This window comes from Protopterus annectens, chromosome 4.part0, assembly GCF_019279795.1.
Source record: "Protopterus annectens isolate FY-2018-M chromosome 4.part0, PAN1.0, whole genome shotgun sequence".
NCBI lineage: Eukaryota > Metazoa > Chordata > Ceratodontiformes > Protopteridae > Protopterus > Protopterus annectens.
In genome coordinates, this window is record NC_056733.1 from 876,459,886 (window position 1) to 876,482,064 (window position 22,179).

The 22,179-nt window shown below is 36.5% G+C and overlaps 1 protein-coding gene across 2 annotated transcripts in view; it reads right to left on the minus strand.

Annotated features, from left to right (window-relative positions):
* Nucleotides 1–22,179, minus strand: part of LOC122799642 (glutathione hydrolase 5 proenzyme-like) — a 739,199-nt gene that overhangs the window by 200,569 nt on the left and 516,451 nt on the right. For both annotated transcript variants that reach the window (XM_044068836.1, XM_044068835.1), the window contains exon 7: nt 14,187–14,317. In XM_044068836.1, coding sequence (XP_043924771.1) covers nt 14,187–14,317 — 131 coding nt within the window. The remainder of the gene's footprint in view (nt 1–14,186; nt 14,318–22,179) is intronic.

The following is a 22,179-nucleotide window of genomic DNA, read 5'->3' on the forward strand; positions in this document are numbered from 1 at the left end:
AACACGGGGGGATTATGGCTGACAAAGTTCACAGATGACTGCAAACTGGGGGCCATAATCGAATCTCCAGCTGACACAAGCATCCTCCAAAAGGGTCTCACAGAGACGGATGCTTGGTGCCAGAGCCACGGCCTCAAGCTAAATGCTAAAAAGTGCATAGTCATCCCCTTTGGGAAAAACAAGGTGCCCACAAATTACCACATAGGTGGTAATCCATTAAGTATGTAAGAAGTAATTAGAGATTTGGGGACCAACGTAGATAGTAATCTCTCCTTTGATAATCACGTTGCCAAAGTGGTTAGAAAGACCTTCTATATAGCCCACCTTATTACGAAAGGGTTCGCATCTAGATCAAGAGAGGTCATTGTGCCCCTCTACTCATCACTCATCAGGCCCATAATTGAATACAATGCCCCTTTTGGGATGTACCTTACCCGACACCTGCAGCAACTGGAGAGACCCCAAAAGTACTTCACCGAGAGGATCATGGGCTACAAACAGATGTCCTATGCAGCTCGACTAAAGAAACTCCAGCTCTACTCAGTTGCTTACCGCCTACTCAGAGGCGATCTATGCCTGACGTACAAAGCCATGTCAAACCCAGAATTAATGGACATGCTCCACCTCAAAAAATCCAAGTCCCTTAGAGCTACACGCTCCAGGGACCTAAACCTCAGCACAAAAATAAATAGGACATGCTGGAGGGACAGATTCATTTCCCAGAGGCTCCCCTCACTCTGGAATAGAATCCCAATTCATGTTAGACATAGCCCCTCGCTGACCCTCTTCAAGCGAAATTTGGACGCGTGGATGGGAAATCGCAAATTCACCCCTGGGATCTCTCCTGTGTCCCTGCTAGACAGAGGCACAGTAAATGAATCTTAAAAGGGTACCTTCTGTGACCTACTTTACAGAGGCACAGTAGGCTAATCTACTAGGGAGGCGGAAGCCAAATACACTCTGGCTAGGCTTATAAATGCCCTAGGGCAGATAGCCTAGTATCTACCTATGAACCTATGAACCTATGATCATGTCAGTGAATGATCAGCCCACCTCCTCACGTTGATACATACTTCTTACAGGGATCCTGTCAGTGAATGATCAGCCCACCTCCTCACCTTGATACATACTCCACAAAGGGATCCTGGCACCGAATGATAAGCCTACCTCCTCACCTTGATACATACTCCACAAAGGGATCCTGGCACCGAATGATAAGCCCACCTCCTCACCTTGATACATACTCCACAAAGGGATCCTGGCAGTGAATGATTAGTCCTTACCTCACATTGATACACACCAGGTGAAGGAATCCTGTCAGTGAATGATCAGTCCACCTCCTCATCTTGATACATGCCCCAAGACAGGATCCTGGTAGTGAATGATAAGTCCTTATCCTCTCGTTGATGCACACCAGGTGAAGGGATCTTGGCAGTGAATGACTGACCCACCTCCTCACCTTGATACATACCCCATGAAGGGATCCAGGCAGTGAATGAACAGCCCACCTCCTCACCTTGATACATACCCCAAAAAGGGATCCTGAAAGTGAATGAACAGTCCTTATCCTCACCTTGACACATACCCCATGAAGGGATCCAGGCAGTGAATGATCAGCCCAACTCCTCACCTTGATACATACCTCATGAAGGGATCCTGGCAGTGAATGATCAGTCCGTATTCTCTCCTTGATACATATCCCACAAAGGGATCCTGGCAGTGAATGATCAACCCACCTCACCTTGACACTTACCCAAATAAGGGATCCTGGAAGTGAATGATCAGCCCACCAACTCACATTGACATGTACCCAAAGAAGGGATCCTGGAAATGAATAATCAACCCACCTTCTCACCTTGATACATACCCCACAAAGTGATCCTGTCACTGAATGATCAGCCCACCTCCTCACCTTGATACATACCCCACAGAGGGATCCTGGCAGTGAATGATCAGCAGCCCACCTCCTCACCTTGATACATACCCCACAAAGGGATCCTGTCAGTGAATGATCAGTCCGTATACTCATCTTGCACATACTATGGCAACGGATCCCTGATAGTGAATGACCAACCTCTTTCTTCATCACTAAGGTATTCTAAGTCACCTTGGCAGACAACTGTCAGCCTCTGCACCATGAAGAAAAGTCACTGCTAGCATTGTCTTCCATTATCTCGGGATTATTGCTGAATCACACTGTTGCTATCAAAACTCAAGGATCAGTCAGCACACCAGTGATGAAGTATCAACATCTGGTAATGGCATTATAAGGAGAGTCTGTTTCTCATGGTTGCTATTATAATTATTATTTTTTTTTTTTTGGTGGTGTTGCTCGTGTAATTATTGGTCATATTTTGGTAAAAAGTTGCCTGCATTGCCAAATTTCAAGGAGACAATATCTAAATCATAGCTTGCTTGGATCTCAAAGCAAATTCTGGAAAAAAAGGTCAAAGAAAAAGCAGCCCGGAAGATTTACAATTTCTAAATCACTAGGAAAACTGACTGAACACATGCTGGATTATGAGAAAGAAGCTGCTTTTCTGGATGCAGGTTGTGAGTACTCAATTCCATGATTCACCAAAGGTTCCCTGGGAACAACAGCTGACTGAGATTCACAAAGTTGGACAATTTTATAGAATAAATGAAAATGGATGCTGAAGTTGTTCAATCACTAAACAATCATTCTGATGTCACTGAGGAAATGTCACGAGAATAAGACCATGAATGAGCAGTGTGCCAACTGGAAGGCAAAAATGGCATTGTTAGAAGAAAAGCAAATTAATCGGGGGGGGGGGGGGGCACAGCTTTAAAGGAAAATCTCCAAGAGACCAGGGTACCAGAAAAAGAAAAGGGACATGACTGTCTGGGGGTAAATGAAGTAAAAGTAAGCAGGGTGTAACTATCTGCACAGTCATCACATTACATTTGAGAGAGCTCATGCTATTTTCAGGCTGCTACCACTGGTGTCGGCTAGGCAGCCCCAGAACATTCTGGGGCATTCTAAGTACGACTGACTGAAAGATCAAACTTGGTCCTTGCTTTGAACATCAGGAAAACGTCATTTGTTGAACACCTATGCCCTTTGCTTCAGGGGACACTTGAGGTTTCCAGTTTAATTATAAGAGTCTTGAAAAACAATAAAGCCAGCTGGTTAAAGATACAATAACGAAACTAAATACTGAAAATTTAGCTCTGATTCAGCAGCACGAAAAGATGAAACAATACGTAATGCAAGAAACTAAGCAATATACTACCCAGTTTTGGATTTGCTTAGAAGCTTTGAACAGTTAGTTGAAAGCTGAAGAATATACTAAGTAAAGTGAAACAGACAAAATGAAGCAAAAACATGGGAATATGTTTGATAAAAATAAAATTTTGTGCAAGAGTCATGCCAAGATATTTTTATTTTCCAGAGAAGACAGGATGCTGGCTGTTAGACTTGAGTAGCAAAAGGACTGGAAAATTTAAATCAAGACTGAGAGATTATGTAGGAGAGGTATAAGGCCAAGATTCTTTAATGATCATGGAAATGTATATCAAGTTCTATTAGGAACTCTGCAAGGCTGAGGTTAAATGGGAAACAAAAGATAAACAGATTCAAGAATATTTGAAAGTAGCAGAACTGCTGAAGGCAGTGGAAGGTTATGTGAATGTACTGATGGCCCAAACAAGTGCTGAGGAAATCTGGAGGTGACGAATGGTCAAAAACTGGGTAAGACCTGGGGGAGTGACTAACCCCCCCCCCTAGACGTTCAGAGACTTAGCAAGGATTAGGTGATCTGGTGCTAAAAGTTATTACATCTAGGCTTAAACCTTTACCATAACAGAAAGCACTAGAAGTTGTACTGCCACAAGAAGATGCAGCACATTTGGTTATAAATGACCAATTTATGGACGACTAATATTTGGAAAACTGGGATGTTAATGGAGACCATGCAAGGGTACCAAAATTAATTTGTAACAGTTCAGACGCAGAAAAGGCTTCTGAGTGGGCTGAATGGTATTTAACATGGGTGCTGATTGAATCTGGATTTTTTAATGACTTTTTTGGAGTTATTAATGTTGATTTATTCTGATTCACTTGTATGTGTTAACATAGAAGGCTTTGACATTCTTGTTATCAACAGGAACACATCAGGGTTGTACAATATACCACATTTTTTTCGCTTTGCATTTAGAGGCAGTGACAGCTAAGATACTAAATCCAGTATGAAGGTAATGAAAATATACCAAGCAGGAGAGATGGTTAAAACGTCTTTGCTAATGAAGTCCTTACAAACCTAAGTAAAAGTTATACAATTTTTTTATATAATTGGAAAAATGTTGGGTTACTTAAGGGTTTAAGATTAATAAAACTAAGATGAAGGCAGCAGTTGTTATCTACAAACTAACAAGAAAACTGGATCATAAGCTTGGATTCATATAGTAAATGTCTCCTGTTAATTATTTTGTAACCTAGTTAGGTAACTCAATAAATGGATTCTATTAGTATGGTGCATGACGAACTGATGAAATGATTAAAAACTGATCTGAGGAAATGAACAATCATGGAGTTGGAATGCAGATCAAATAATTAGGCACTGAATCTTTTATGTTACCTTTATCACTGCATCCATTTCAAGATCATCTAGCAAATACTCCAGTTCATTTTTTGAAATCTGTTAAAAATCTAGAGATTTTATTTGGAATGATACCAAGCCTATAACGCAGAGTAGCAAAACTTTTATAACAGTATTGCAGAAATTTGGTTTATACAACAACTTGAGACGTGAATATTAGGGATTGTTCTATACTAGCAGAATTATAGACTATAATACTGCTCTGGAACGTTTCTTCCCACCCCATGGCTTTGCTCCAGCTACCACGGAAGGCAAAAACTGGTGGGCAAAAGATAAATGGCAAGTTAATATGGCATGAGAGATGTAAAAACTAATATGGTATTTATACTGAAACAAAGGTTAGCAGTAATTCTGAAAGAAAATCTAGATGATTAATTCTGGGAATATCAACTGCTAAGTGATGCCATGAAGTTGAATAAACATCAAAGGTTTGTTTGAACCCGTCTACCACAAGTGCTTTAATGCTCCAATTAGGTTCAACAGAAGTTTCTGCTGGTTGACTAAATGTGATAAGGGAGTAATAGCATTCGAGTCATGGGATCATATATTCTAGTTTTGCTAAAGCCTGGATACTTATAAACTAGAATTACAACTATTATTAAAAAGGGTCATGGGTTTTAATTGTTCTGAGCAAGGCGGTAAGGTTTTCTAAGTAATACGTTGGTATACTGTATAACATTTTCTAAAAAGCCATAACTAGGAAGTAAAAGTCTAAAGATGCACTAACCATGACAGAATAAATTACAGAACTCATAGATAAGGTAGAACAAAGAGAAAGTAGAAATGAGAAGTACATTTCCTGGAATGCATATGCTTTAAATTACCTTCTTGCACATACAAGGAATCTCTATAAATTTGTGAAACAGTAGCCATCCAGCGTGGATAGGTGATGAGGTATAGCACTTTCCAGCATATATAAAATAGATTTATAATAGAAATGGAATAAAAGCTCAAATCTGGACTGGATACTGGAATTAGTTCTGATAGAGATGCGAGATGTACGAGTGTCTACTTTTTTTGACTCCAAATGTGCAATATGTTATTGCAAATTATAAGCAAATGTATACAATATTGATTTTGCTTGTTTCAGCTTTATGAAGATTTTTTTTTTAATTCATACAGGGTTTTGGGCCATTTTATTTCAAACTGATAATCAAGTTTATAATAAGAGTATTTTGAAAGATCGTGTTTTATAGATACATTTACATCTGAGCTATAACAAATGTTGTTCATAAGTTGGCAGCCGGGTAAGTAGAATTAAGATGATGTGCCAGTTACTTTTGCTTAAGCAATTTTTGTATTCTTTCAACTGATATTAATATCTGACTGCATTGTATCTGCATATTACATTTGTACAAACTGATGACATGACTTAAATAAAAGACAGCAACTGAAAAAACAATCTGGTGTAATTTCTTTTGCTCTGTAAATAACTTTATGTATCACTGCATTTCCCAGCAGAACACAGTGCTTACTACTGAAGTATTATATACAAGAGCTACCAAATCACCTAAAAGACCAGGCTTCACATTAAATGACAAAATGGGATTACTTAACTAAAACCTTGTATGACTATATACATCATCAAGGGTGTTACTAAAAATCCTGCATGGATGTAAAAACGTCTTCCACTGCAATACAGGTTCAGAAGCAATGCCCAGGAGAAAGAATGGTCCAGAACAAGATGCTTGGAGTTACTCCTAGGATTTTCTGAGAATCCTCAAATATCCAAACATAATTAATGAGAAGGGATGTAATACAAAACAAACAGTGTGTGGTTTTTCCAGTACCTCTCTGAAATTACTATAGTTTGCATTCATACGGTGTCCACAGCTAAATCAACAATAGGACCTTTTGTCAACGGTTTAGGAAAACGTGATCAAGACGCATTCCTTGTTCATTCATTAAATGCTTACAGAATACAGCCAGGTGAAAATGTGCATTTTCTTTAATGCAAAATGCTTAACAATAAGCCACATCATATTTAATAATCCTCTCATAACACGTACCGCCAGAGGGTAACCATTTAAAATGTTGGGACCTGCTAAATCGAGTCCTGAAACACAGCCTAAATGGCCAAAAAACAGCTTTACATATACTAAGTCTGAGATGGCCATTTCCTGGAATATTCCCTTTTCTCTGAGCTATGGTGATCTTGGAGTTGGTAGATATAAGTTCGGGGGGGGGGGGTGGAGGTCTTGTAACAGACATCAGGGGTGTAGGCTTGCCCTCCTGGAAAAAAAATTTAAAGGAGAACAGCGATCTTTGAGATACACTGTTTTCAAGGATTTTCCGTCTTTTTTTTTCGGCTTGTTGGTACTTGGCATTTCAAGTGCCAACATTTCAATAGGGAGCCGATGAAGAGTTCCAGTGCAGTCTATTGTGATGTGAAGGCACTCAACTTTAAGGCTCACACTGAAAATATATTGGTGCATGCAAAGGTATTCTAAGATGTAGGCACTCACCCTTAACCCTCACTCTGAAAATATCTCAGTAAATGCAAAGGTATTCTAAGATGTAGGCACTCACCCTTAAGCCTCACTCTGAAAATATCTCAGTAAATGCAAAGGTATTCTAAGACGTAGGCACTCACCCTTAAGCCTCACTCTGAAAATATCTCAGTAAATGCAAAGGTATTCTAAGACGTAGGCACTCACCCTTAAGCCTCACTCTGAAAATATCTCAGTAAATGCAAAGGTATTCTAAGACGTAGGCACTCACCCTTAAGCCTCACTCTGAAAATATCCTGGTGCATGCAAAGGTATTCTAAGATGTAGGCACTCACCCTTAAGCCTCACTGAAAATATCTTGGTGCATGCAAAGGTATTCTAAGATGTAGGCACTCACCCTTAAGCCTCACTCTGAAAATATCTTGGTGCATGCAAAGGTATTCTAAGACGTAGGCAGTCACCCTTGAGGCTCGCATGAAAAAATACCTCAGTGCATGCAAAGGTATTCTAAGATGTAGGCACTTACCCTTAAGCCTCACTCTGAAAATATCTTGGTGCATGCAAAGGTATTCTAAGATGTAGGCACTCACCCTTAAGCCTCACTCTGAAATATCTTGGTGCATGCAAAGGTATTCTAAGACGTAAGCACTCACCCTTAAGCCTCACTCTGAAAATATCTTGGTGCATGCAAAGGTATTCTAAGACGTAGGCACTCACCCTTAAGCCTCACTCTGAAAATATCTCAGTAAATGCATAGGTATTCTAAGACGTAGGCACTCACCCTTAAGCCTCACTCTGAAAATATCTTGGTGCATGCAAAGGTATTCTAAGAAGTAGGCACTCACCCTTAAGCCTCACTCTGAAAATATCTTGGTGCATGCAAAGGTATTCTAAGACGTAGGCACTCACCCTTAAGGCTCACTCTGAAAATATATTGGTGCATGCAAAGGTATTCTAAGATGTAGGCACTCACCCCTAAGCCTCACTCTGAAAATATCTCAGTAAATGCAAAGGTATTCTAAGACGTAGGCACTCACCCTTAAGCCTCACTCTGAAAATATCTTGGTGCATGCAAAGGTATTCTAAGACGTAGGCACTCACCCTTAAGCCTCACTCTGAAAATACCTCAGTAAATGCAAAGGTATTCTAAGACATAGGCACTCACCCTTAAGCCTCACTCTGAAAATATCTCAGTGCATGCAAAGGTATTCTAAGATGTAGGCACTCACCCTTAAGCCTCACTCTGAAAATATCTTGGTGCATGCAAAGGTATTCTAAGACGTAGGCACTCACCCTTAAGCCTCACTCTGAAAATATCTCAGTAAATGCAAAGGTATTCTAAGACGTAGGCACTCACCCTTAAGCCTCACTCTGAAAATATCTCAGTAAATGCAAAGGTATTCTAAGATGTAGGCACTCACCCTTAAGCCTCACACTGAAAATATCTCAATGAATGCAAAAATATTCTAAGACGCGCATCCATTTGTGATTTAGTGTCAGTTGCACAAGAGGTAGCCCACTTGCCTTTGGTACAGAAGGCTGTGGGTTCTATCCTCTCACCAGGTAGATCCATTACTGACTCTGTAGTGCAGCATAAGGGGGTGCTGCACTCCTGAATGCACCTTCTTTTGGATGAGACATTAAACTGAGGCCACTTCTGCTTGTGCTGGTGGTAGCTCAGGTGGATGTAAAACATCCAATGGCATCTACCGAAGAGTAGGAGTCCTTTAATTATATACAAAAAGAATTCTTATTTACAACATATTTACAAATATTTGTAAAATGAATATATAAATACAAATCTTTTACACATATTCATGATTTCTTTTATAATCATACTAAATTTTCATTCCTATTAGACCCCCACCCCTTTTTCATTAAACATAAAATTATTTATTCTGTCACTCTATATAACATAGCTTATCTATTCTTTAACATATTTTTTTACTTTTGTTCTTATATCATCCATGTTTATTTTATCCAATTCCTTTATACCTTTGAATCTTCTTTACATAGTTTCCCCCCAAACTTTTTTCTCTTTTACATTTCAAACACACATGTTCTATAGTTGTTTCTTCTTCCTGACAATGTAAATATACTCAATTACTTTTCTTTTTATCTGGTACATTTCCTTTTACTGCTCATTTATTGATTACCAGTCTCCTCAAAAAAATCTTGACATTCTGATTATACCATTTGCCTCTTTTTTATAGCTTTAATTTTTTTTATCTTTTAGATTTTTCCATGGTTTTACAGATTAATGCTTTATCATTATATTCTTACGCCATACATCACTGTCCTTTTGTATCATCATTTTTTATTTTCAACTAAACTTTTTTCTTGGCAACATTTTATTTCTTCATTTATACACTCTTTCACCATAGCCCTAAATTTATCATACTTACATTTATACAATTTTATTAACATTTTTATTTACCCTCTTTAAACTTTGTACAAATTTAATGCAACTGTACATACCATTGGGTTAGTTAACCCTAAATCTCCTTCATCAATTTACATACAAAACTCTTTTACTGGGATAAATCTAGAGCCCCATATAAACAAAAACAAATCTTTGCAATAGTTCCTTTTCAAATACACCAGTACTGAATTTATCAAATAAACATCTTTTCTGAATGATAATTTATATGCTGTCCAGAAATGACAGGTTTGTTTTACTGCTATTGTTTTTTTCCACTGAATTCTACTTACATCTTTATTCCCAAAGTTTATACCTAACACAGAAAAATCAAGCACTGTAAAATATATGCCCCCTAGTTTTACTACATGAACAAAATCCTTACTTTTCCCTTTATTTAAAGCTATTCTTATCACTATCACATCTGAACACTTGTTGTGTCTTTCGGCTTTTTCTCGGTTAGGTGTCTCCACAGCGAAACTCCGGTCTGCTAATGATTGGCAGCAGATTTTTACGTGCCGAGTTGCCGGCCCTGACGCACAACCTTCAACGAAGGTATGCCCATTCACGCATGTCTCCACACAGAAGACGCTCTAGCTGAGAATCGAACAGGACAACGTCTAACTGTGAGGTGAACAATGCTACCGCAGCACCACCACCACAGTCTCACCTCTAAACACTCATTTGTGCAAATTATTATAACATCTACAAATAGCAGCATTTGGTTAAATGAAGTAATGTCATCTTCATATGTTAACAGAACTGGAATCCTTATCAATTCAGGTATTATATACCTCACCTCTTTCATTTTGTAATTTATTTCACATACTATCACATCTACAACTAATGCAAAGAGTAAACAACTCACTGGACATCCCTGTTTTACACCACTCTTCATATCTACCTCTTGGTTTAACCAACCATTTATAAGTATTTTTACTTTATTATTACTATGCGCTAACATACATAATTTCCTAACTTTCTCACTTATATGGTATTCTTTCATTATTACCCATAAGATTTCTCTAGCATTGATAATTCTTGACATCCCTTAACCTTTATACTATATAAATACACACATATATATATATATATATATATATATATATATATATATATATATATATATATATATATATATATATATATATATATATATATATATATATATATATATATATACTATCTTCCCAATATTTTCTCTTTTCATTTCAAATCTCTTTTGTATTATTTTCATAAAGATGTTATAATCATTTTTACTCAATACTACTGATCCCCAGTTTGTCTTCTACTTTTCTTCTTCCATATGAATTTAGGTATTCCACTACATAACTCTTTATATGTAAAACTTTCTTTAACCATCCATTCAAAATCTTTAAAAATATTTTTTTGCAATCCCTTATATTTTTATACATTTCATACCCTATTCCATATGGTCCTGCAACCAAATCTATATTTACTTGTCATAATATTTTATCTAGCTCATTTAAAGAAATCTCATTTTTCAACTCTTTACTCTCTTTCTGATAACTTCTTTACCTTCCATGTTTTCTTCACTACCTTCTTTTTTCTTTAAACATTTTTTGTGCATATAGTGCTACACCATTCATAATCTTTTCTGAAGTTCTTTCTATTTCTCCTTTTACATTTATTTGTCCCATTACACTACCATATTCCTTTACTAATCTGGTTAATTTTTATTTATTTATTTTATTTAACATTTGTTAACCAGGAAAGTCCGACTTAGAACAAAGCCAATTTTCAGTGGAGGCCTGGAGAGAAAACACTCCAGATGCATGTGTATGTAATGTGGGAGGAAACTAGTGCACCTGGAGGAAACCCACACCAATGCAGGGAAGACATACAGACTCCACACAGAAGGCACTCCAGCCGAGAATCAAACCTGAGAACCTCTTGCTGTGAGAAAACATTACCGCTGCACCACTGCCTCGTCCGTAACTTGATACATCTCTTTTCCCTTGTAAAAAATATCTTTGCTTATATAAACAGCTATTGCATTTTGTCTTGATTTATTTCATATAATTTGTTTTTCATTGTCAAGTACTTTTGATCATTATGTTCTAAATGTCCCAATGCATCAAATGTTCCTTTATATTTTTCTCTCTACTTTTCTCACATCATATTGCCACTGTAAAAAACTTTTTATTTTTTTCCTTAAATACAATTGACCATTCAGACCAATGTTTATTAAATGCTCTGATAGTAATATGACCTTTCCATAACTGTATTACTAATCTATTTCCTTCTTCATTTCATGCTTTCTCATTTATCCTTTATTCCACTATTTTATATTTTTCTTCTTTTCTTTTATCTGTAGCCATATTGCAAGATGATCAGTAAATCCTGTTTCAACTACCTCCCCTTCTCCTATAACTAAACCTTCGCATACTATAAAATAATCTAATTCAGTTCTACAAATATCCCTTTTGCAAATCCATGAATTTTTGTCCCAAAGTTTTAACTTATCACATCTTATAATGTCTAACATTTATCTTATGCTATTGCATTTATTTATGCTTGCCTCTTAAATCACAGTTAAAGTCTCCTGTTATTATATTTATCACTACATAGTCTCATTTTTTAAGAAATACAATTTTCCTTTCTTTACAATTAGTATAAGCATATAACGTTATAATTCTATATATACTTGTTTTTTTCAATTTTAAATCTAAAATGATTAATCTTCCCATTTTTGTTAAAGTTGCATCTAATATGTTTACTGTATTTCTATAGAATAATGCTATTCCAAAACTTCTCTCATTTCCCAATTCCAGATTATCTTTCCTTCCCCTCGTTTCTGTTCAGAATCTTTTTTCATTAGTTAAAAAATCTTGTCTTCTAATATAATTACATCTACATCACATGTATTGTATCACTCCAAAAATCCCTATTCTTCTTTCTATATTCTTAATATTATTCACATTTACAGAAAGCACTCTAAAATTTTAATTTGTCCTTTTCTTATAGCTAATTACTAGCCTAGCTTTCTTAAAGCTGTTCTAAGTCTAGCTGGTTTCCCTCACAAAGGTGAGAATCAAACACTGTACCTTGTGTTTGTGAGTCAAACATCTTAACCACTATATGATCCCCCGATCATTAGGTGTATAAATTCTTTTTCACCCATTTCCTTTCTTTTTTTCTTTTGTACTCATCCTTTTAAATTTTCTTTTTCAATCTTTCAACCTTTTACTAAAATAATTACTTTTTTCTTTTGCTACCTACCAATTTATGTCTTCTTCGTGACTTATTTCAGAACCGTCTTCTACGTCCTCTAGCATTTTTCTCACCTAATTATTCTTCTATTACTACTACTAAAATGTCTTCTCTTTGTTCATTTTCTTCTCTTTTCTTCTTTTTCCTTACTCTTATTTGTATTTTGCAATGCATCCATTAATGTCCAATTTTCATTTCAGTTTACATTTTTTGCATCATATCCAATTGCTCCACAAATATAACATTTCTTTTATCACAGTTGCTTATTAAATTTCTTTCTTTGCCAAAAAAAAAAAAAAAAACATTTTTGGGTTGCCCCAGTATTTTACGACACCCGTTTTCCCCTTCACATTTATTTTGCTTGGAGTATGCATATTTTTTCTCCTTCTATTTATTAACACAATATTACAATCCCACTCACCAGTCCATAAACCCCTTTTATCACAATTGTTTGCAATGCCCAGTACGCCTTTACATAAAGTTTTCAAATGTCCTTTCAAACTCTTTTTCACCTCTGTTCGAATTTGTACATGAATTTCCTTTTTTGTTTCCCTGTTAAATGCTTTCATCACATAAAAATTACATGGGTTACAGTCTTTCTTTTTTCATATTCTCCAAGAAAATTTCCCACTGAAAAAACAGTCTCAAACATATGTCACAAAGTGTCTCTTTGTTATAAGAATAAATACTTTTAGCTCATTGTGCTTTTACACCAAAAAGAGCTATTAAATTGTCCCACACTTCGTACCTATTTGTTTGTCTTCTTTACTTTGAATCCTTACCACGTACTTCCATTTTTTATTTTCTTCTGCCTTCTTTTACTTTCTCTATATATGTTCCCTTTTTTGTCTCACCACTATTCTTTAGGATTACCTCTGCACCATCCTTGTATATTTTCTCCATAATGAACCCCCCAGGAAATGTCTCCTTCATTTCCTGGCTTACTCTGCATCAACATTTTTTAAGTAAATCACCCCAAAACCCTCTGGACTGGAGGGTTGTAATTGTAGTTCCATCATTTGCTGACTCATCTCTACAAACAGATTTCTTTGAAACATCTCTTCAGAATCCTGCATACATCTTCCAGTCTCAATATTTGCTCTCTCCTCCATTTCTCTCACCACTTTATTATCTCATTCTCTCTCCATCTGCCTCTTTGTTTCTTTGGGCTACCTCTACACCTGGAACAGAAACAGGAAGTGCTCCTGCAAAAGGGGTCCCACTCACAACAACTAAGAGTAGGGGAAGTTCCTTGATGTCCTGGCCAAATTTCCCCATTACTACAACTACAACTAGTGTCTCCCCTGAAAATAGGCTACTAGAATAAATCATTTGGTTCTTGGCTACTAACTATATCCTTGAAGATGAGTTATTTGATTGCTAAGAAATATTTGAAATGAGTTGACAATTTTTAATTTCAATAGCATACTGGTCATTTGATGCCGAAAAACTGTATTTTCTTACTTCTGTTTTGTACTGTGGATTTTCAATCCGAGGTTTCTGCCCATTGGCAAACTTGAAAGCCTCGATAATGCGGTGATATGTCAGAAGTCGGCTGTCTTTGTTGTTTACAGACTGAGATGTTAGGTTATAGCCTATAAAAGATAAAAACAAATAACCGAGCTTTACCCTTGCAACAATATTAAATGATGAAAATGACTTAATATTTTATTAAACACTATACTAAAATAGTGCTAAAGCTGCTCTGCAGTGTTGAGTTCATGTTTTGCTCAACACACAGCCACTGGCAACCTAGGAAACTGCAAGCACCAAAACCACATTGCAACAGTCTGCAATTGTAAATACACTACAGACAAGTCATAACAAAGTAGGTGATATGAAACAGTCTTGAACAACTGATATCTATTGCATGCAGTGCACTTAAGGTAAAACTAAACCAACTGCCAAATGCCCATCTGGGACACTGAAGATAGCAATAAACAACAAGCATGGACTAGACAAATGTGGGCAAACTGCCAATTACGTGAGCAGCCAATAGGGATCAATTCCTGTTCAAAATGAAGGCTGAGAATGGGTGTGCAGACCTCACACTGTGTATTCTCTGAAAATGTAACACCTACTGTGTTTTTTTTTTTTTGGGGGGGGGGGGGTTGCTGCTGTCATTGAAGAGACCTCCAAGGTCATCTATGCTACATTAATTGCAAATGAAAGTGACACAACTTGGCCTTAAAGGGATATAGACAAGATTACAGGATGCCTGAATGGGCATGCAGGTACAATTCAAAAAAATAAAAAAAGGAACTAGGTTATGTAGCTCTGTGTTCTGATAAGTCACACAGCAGGTCCATTTATTCATCCTCATAATATGCCCTGTAGGCAGCACTGTGGTGCAACATTTAGTTTCTGCCTCACAAATCTATGGTCTGGAGTCTGATCTGGAATCCTAGCTCAAACTCAGTGTCTATGCAGACTTTACAAAAGCTGTCTTTAACTATCTGGGACCAACTTCTCTAAATTGTCCATTTTTTCCTTGTGACCAAGACCAGGGCCAAAAAATGTCTTCATGGATCTTTATACTTAACCTGGTTAACCTATATAATCACAACTACGTTTTAGTGGAGGTAAAATAATCTTTTGGTTGGGTAATGTATACATTAAACTGCAATTAAATCATTTCAAAATGAAAGGACCATGTTAACTGTTTCAGGGGAAGCAGCAAGTGAGGGTAAACCCGCGGTAAAATTGTTCAAGTCTATTAACGTGTGAATGAAACAGCAATAGCTGGCTAATTTGCACCTGGGCTACCCAATCTGGTGCCCCTCAACACTAAATTGAGGAGCAAAAAAAAAAAAGTGACCTACACTCACATCAATGCAGTATGGCCTCAAGATTAGGGAACTTTTCCACTAGTAGTATGCACAGACATGTTTAGGAAGCTTAGTATACCTTGTCGTTTTTATACCGTTTAATAAAAAAAGTTTAAAAGTGTGTGTACTACATACATATATACATGCACACACACATATACAATATATGTATATATATATATATATATATATATATATATATATATATATATATATACATATATATATATATATATAAAATGTTGAAAAAAAAAGTTTTTTTACATCTAAATGTTGAATTTCCTTTCTCCAACATCTGCATTTGATGTTGTCCAAAATAGCAGAAAGTGATTGTTCAGACACCCAGGCTATTCGGTTTAACATGCCATAATAATTTTATTTCTACAGCACAAATCTTTACTGTAACCCCCCCCCACACACACACCCTGCAAATTATATATACCAACTCCATGATTGCACTACAGTGAGGAAAAGGGTAAATTCCCTGATCCTCACTGTACCGCAAGCTCCATTTACAATGCCAAACTCATAACAAATCATGTTTTACTTCTGTTACTGTGAGTTCGTAGTATTTCAGTTCGGCATTGTGCAGCTTTGAAATTGTACTTTCTTTTAAGCATGGGAACGATATGAAAATATTGAGCATACATCCCTAGGATACATCATTCTTTTTCTTTTTTTTTTTTCTCATTACAAGGTAATTAATCCTTCTTAGATCTTTTTCAGCCACCAAATGTCCCAAAAGGCATGGATAAATAAAGTGTCTGTGTGTGTGTGTGTGTGTGTGTTTGTTAAATCTTGTGGAAAGTTTTTCTAAGATAAGATATAGGGCTGAATTTAGGGGCGTGATTAGGATTAGCCCGCGTTAGTAAGGATGGGCCAAACCTCTCAAATGTGCAGATTTTCGCAGAATGTCCAGATTTTTGCCTCATATTTTTGTCCGTTTTTCATAAAATTGTGGTTCTCTGGCAAATTAGTGACAAATGGTTTAAGACTGAAGTTGGGGAATAATGACAGACGTTACAGTTTCAGACTTCATAACCTTCCAAAATTTCTTGCTAATGCAAAACCTGTTATTCTATCAACATTCTAAGTTTGTAAGAGAAATATTTAAAAATAAAATTCCCTATTTTTGGGCCTTTGCCCCCCTTTCATTTATGGCTTTGTCCAGATTTCTTGGTCTAACAGGTTGAGAGGTATGGGATGGGCAGATGGTTGAACGAAGCCACCAAACTGTCAAACTTTGGAATCAGCAGATAACTTAACATCCATTCTATTAAACCTTTAAAATGCATACTTTCCGATCATAACCAGGCTCCTAAAACCAAAATTCAACCAAGTTCATGTTCCTTAATTCCAGAACTGAAAGACTGAAAGCACTGTTTAAACTCAAGAATGAGGCTTGGTCACAATGGAAGCAAACCAAGCTACCCTCTGACCAACAAGATTTACAACAATCTGTTATCTTATCAAAAAATCTGTAAAACTTCCAAAAGATCATAACTCTTCCTGTTAAATTTATGGCAGACTATTTTTGTTAGATGACCCCCCTTATCATACTACACAGACAATACACCATTTCAAAATCAATATACAGTCAGGAACCCAGGAACTTGGGTTGATAACTCCCTCTCTTTTGACCATCATGTGAAAATGGTTGTCAAGATATCCCTTCATTTAGCACAGCTAATAAAAGAAATATCTTCAAGGTCTAAAGAGGTAATTACTCCTTTACACTCAGCACTGATCAGATCAATTATAGTGCCCCCTTCAGGATATATCTCATTAAACATATCAAACAATTAGAAAGACTCCAAGGTTCCCTAAATCAAAAACATCACAGGCCTGAAGTCCCTGATCTATGAAGAGAGGTTGAAGCTCTGTTTACTCAGTGCCTTACAGGTTTTTGAGGAGAGATAGCTGTCTCACTTACTCTGCCATAAGAGTCAAGATGGTGTCTGACCTCTAGTACCTCCCTAACTCTTCACCAACCGAGAAATACAATATGGTGGAGGGAGAGATTTATAACTCCATGCCTCCAAAACATCTGGATGTTAAGTGGTGTGGCTCACTATATTCCTTTAAATATAACTCAAGTGATTGAATGGATGACCACAACTTTACTCTAGGATTAACTTGTACAGTCCTCCTGGAAAAATTAGTTGCAGCCTGAGGGAGGGTACTGGCAAGATGCAAATGGTCATATGACCAAATGACTTTGGACTATCTATGAAGTCTATAAAATCTATGACACCTGTAATAATAACATATTCCACAGGCTGGGAATACATTGAGTTAGGAACCTATCTTTGCAAGTCATGTTTATTTGTTGATAAAGATTTAAATGTCTAGTCACTGGGTTTTGCAAATAAATAGGAGGTCAAATAAGAATGGACCTTTCTTGGCTTGAAAACTGAGACAGGTCACACTGGAGCATATGGTAACCTACAGAATATAAAGGGAGTTGTGATATTCAGTGAGTATGACTGAAAGATTTAACACCTTTAATTTTCTTGGTTAGAAATACTGAGGCCTTTCCAATTGAGTGATGTCCTTGGATTTGTACATACCAGATGGCGTACTCTATCCAATAATGGGTCTTACAAGGGGAAAGTAAACAGCTGGAAGGCTTTCTATGGATCTTGAGCATACTCCCCTACAAATGTATGGGGACAGACAGGATTTCCTGACTATGGTTGAAACATGACAACTGAATAAAAAAAATGTGTTCCCAAAAGTATCCATGTGCTGCTTACTGTGTATGTCTGAAGAGGAGTTGTTTTTTGCTAAATGCTGTTTTCTTGCATGTGGGTTGAAATAGTGTTTGGTACACGAGGCACATGCATATTCAAACCACTGCTGGAGCTGTTTAGCATCAGGATCAGTAATACTGCCATCTACGAATAAATGCCAAACAGGAGAGGGTCCAGCAGTGGTCCCTGAAATACCGCACTACCCCTAATTCTGTAGAGAGGGTCCTAGCAGCTTTCACTGCATGAGATCTGTCAGATACCCAATAATTCTGCAGAGAGGGTCCCAGCAGCTTTCACTGCATGGGATCTGTCGGATACCCAATAATTCTGCAGAGAGGGTCCCAGCAGCTTTCACTGCATGGGACCTGTCAATGTTTTTAACAGTATATCTTTTAACTCAGGACAGATTTTATTTTTAAAGCTATCTTTATTAACTAAAAATTTTAATTTCAGCTTTGCAAATATTTTGTAATTTACTTCTGTTAAGAAAAGTGTAATACTGTTTAAAGCATTCTAAAATGTCCCCTATAACAGTATAGTTTCTATTTTGTTTTTAATCACTTGAATGAGATACATACACAAGTTTTTTACTCTTTTGGACAGTTTATGTAAATGTTTAAGCGACATGGAATAAGAATTTAATTTAAAATTTTCTAAAGCTAATTTTGTCTTTTGCTTAAGTAATTGTATGTATTTTATTTAATTTTTTTGTTTATCTTTCTCATGAATATTATTTACCTTTAAGCTTTGTAGTTTACTCTGGATATCAATAAACTCCTTATTCCAAACCTCTTTTACCATTACTTTATCTTCCCATAGATATAAGCTTTGAGCAAGTACCATATTATAATAAACAGTTTATCTTCATATAAATATCTATTTCTGATAATAACAATGGCTTAAATGATTTCAGATTAGTAATCTATATAGTAATTATGCTTAAAATAGGAAGTTTGGTAAAGGTTTGATAGATTTTTAATAGCAGTGTATTATGATCAGAGAGAATGGACAAGAAATAACACTGAATAACATTTTTTAATTAAATCTTAAGTGAAGATGTTATCTGTTCTAGTTTGAGTATCATATGTGAAAGAATAATGTGTATATCTCAGGGACTTTTTTCTTTTATCTCAAATGCATCTTTTAAATTGAGCAAATAAATTCATTTTTCAAGAGCTTTGGCTGAAGGGGAAAGTCTTAGAGTTCTGGTTACCGTAGTTTCAGAGTTACTTAATATGCAGTTTAAGTCACTTCCAAGTATTAACATACCTTTTTAGTTTTCCAACACATAATTAAATGTTTTTTTTAAGCTAAACTGAAACCCATTACTGTAGACCAATACACATTTACAAGAGTCCAAATTCTATAATTGTACTAAATTATTAACACTGTAATGAAACCATATTTATCTGCATATTTATGGATGATCTGTGGAATTAAACTATTTGATTTTCATAGAATCATTAGTCACCTCCTTCTGTTTTTAAAGTTGATTGACATAAAATTTTACATGGGTTTGGTGACCAAATGTCTCTAAATGTTTGACATGCGTTTCCTGAAGAAAAGCTATATTAGCATTGTTGATATTAAGGTATTTTAATAAACATCTTATTTTCTTGAAAGCATTTAAACCATTAACATTTAAAGATAATAAAGTCAAGTCCATTGTTTTAAATAAATGTGGAGAACATACAAGACTTTTTGTATTTGACAATTAAACTTGTCAGTTTGATTACTCAACAAATGATAATAAGAAAGTTAGATTTCTCAGTAATGCCTAAATATTCAAAAATATATTTATCTAAGATGTGAAAAAAAACAGGTAACATTGTGGAATGAACAAGAAAATTATCTAGTCCAGAAATGTCACAGTAAATAGACTATCCCTCACTTACAAGGCAGTAAAATGTTGCCTGAAGTATTAAGGAATGTACTAAAGACCTAAGCTCTACTGCTCGCATAAAGAATTTCTCTGATAATAATATATAGTTTAGTATAATATTTTTGATATTCTTCTATTCTTTTGTTAATGGCCACACCTCTGAACTGGAAATTAACTTTCATGTTATGCCCATGACAAAATCTGAAAAATTGTATAACATTATTCCTTTCTAAAACCTAGTGTCTTCCTGTTCGCATTAGTTCTCGAGTATTGTTATCATATTGTAAAAGGAATAAATCAGCCTAATATATCCAAACAAGTAATATACTCAATAGTACTATTACAATAGTACTAGTACTAATCTATGAATCTATGAATCTATACTCAAGTAAAAGAAACCAGAATACTTATTAAGCCAACCACAGAAGTTTGAAAACAACTCACATGTATGTATAAAGAAGAAAAATGATTCCCATGTCTTTCGCTCATCAAAAGCCAAACAAACATCATCCTTAAGAAACGGCTTATCCAACCATAAATGAACAACAAACAACAAAACAGGAAGAACACCAGAAATCCTCAACGAGCCAAGTGCTTATGTCATTATCAACAGCAACATCCCAGGCATCCAACAAGCAGTGACGACTCCAGTGTCACTCGAGCAATTACAAACCACTGAATTCCCGCATTGCTGACATTTAATTAAACCTGCGATGAAACGACCAAAAGGCATCACATATAAAGTAATACATTTACTACTGTTAAGATTATCAATCTAGAGCACAACATAATTTAAATGTTTGACCACATTAGATAGTTTTCTTTACACTGAAAAGTTAGTGCAAGGCAACTGATAATCGATGATACAACAAGATGAAAACACCCAACACAGAAGCAGAATAGGTATGACCCTAACCCTGAGTAACATCCTGCCATCACCCAGAATGATACCACAGTACAAGGACAGAATGACTGACTTCAACAATTGGCTAAGCTTCTAGTGTAATTCCAAGGGGATCCAGTATTTGTCTGCCTGGGACGACATGATCGACAGACCACGATGCTTTGCCAGAGATGGCCTGCACCTGTCGCCCTTAGGATTCTGGATGCTGGCTAAGGCTCTTGCCACCCCTATAGTGCCTTTTTTAGGCAAGGTTCAAATGACAAAGTTACCACCGTAACAGGTACAAGCAAGCAAAATCTGAGGGTAATGCTACTCAATGCTAGAAGTCTAAACCTCAAAATGCACTCACTCGAGGCACTCCTTAAAATGGAGAACATTGACATCTGTGCAATGACAGAGACCTGGTTCAAAGCTCCAGAGAGCACCCCTGCATTACCATGCTACAATTCATACCACACCTTTTGGCCACCTAACCCAGAATGAAGCACTAAAGGCAGAGGCGTGTCCATATTCATTAAGGATATCCACACCTCCAGGCTAGTTGCACAGTATAATGCATCTGAGATTATCCAAGTGCAACTAACTCTGGGCAAGACCGCAATCCAAACTGTAGCTTGCTACAGATCCCCCACCATGCCCTAGGATTCCCTACTACTCATTTCTTGATACACTGGAAAGTATTAGGGTACAACCCAACACCCTAATAATGGTCGATTTCAACTACCCCACCATTAACGGGGAAAACTACTCATGTATCAACTCTTTTGCTCAACGTTTTCTAGAATTCATAAGTTCAAATGCCTTGGATCAACTTATTCACACCCCCACCGGGGCAGCAATATCCTAGACCTGGTCATTACCAACATGGGAAACTGGTGTTCCACACCAGAGGTCAATTCCTCGTTGGTCAGATCCGACCACAAGCTAATCAGCCTAGACATCCACATCCCACCCCCACCCCAATTAGGGAAACCATCGTAAAAAACTTTTCCAAAGCCAACTTCACACTTCTTAAGACAGAAGTGGCAAACTTCACGACACCCATGCAGATGGACAATAGAGGTATGACTGCTGAATCCTACACAAATGC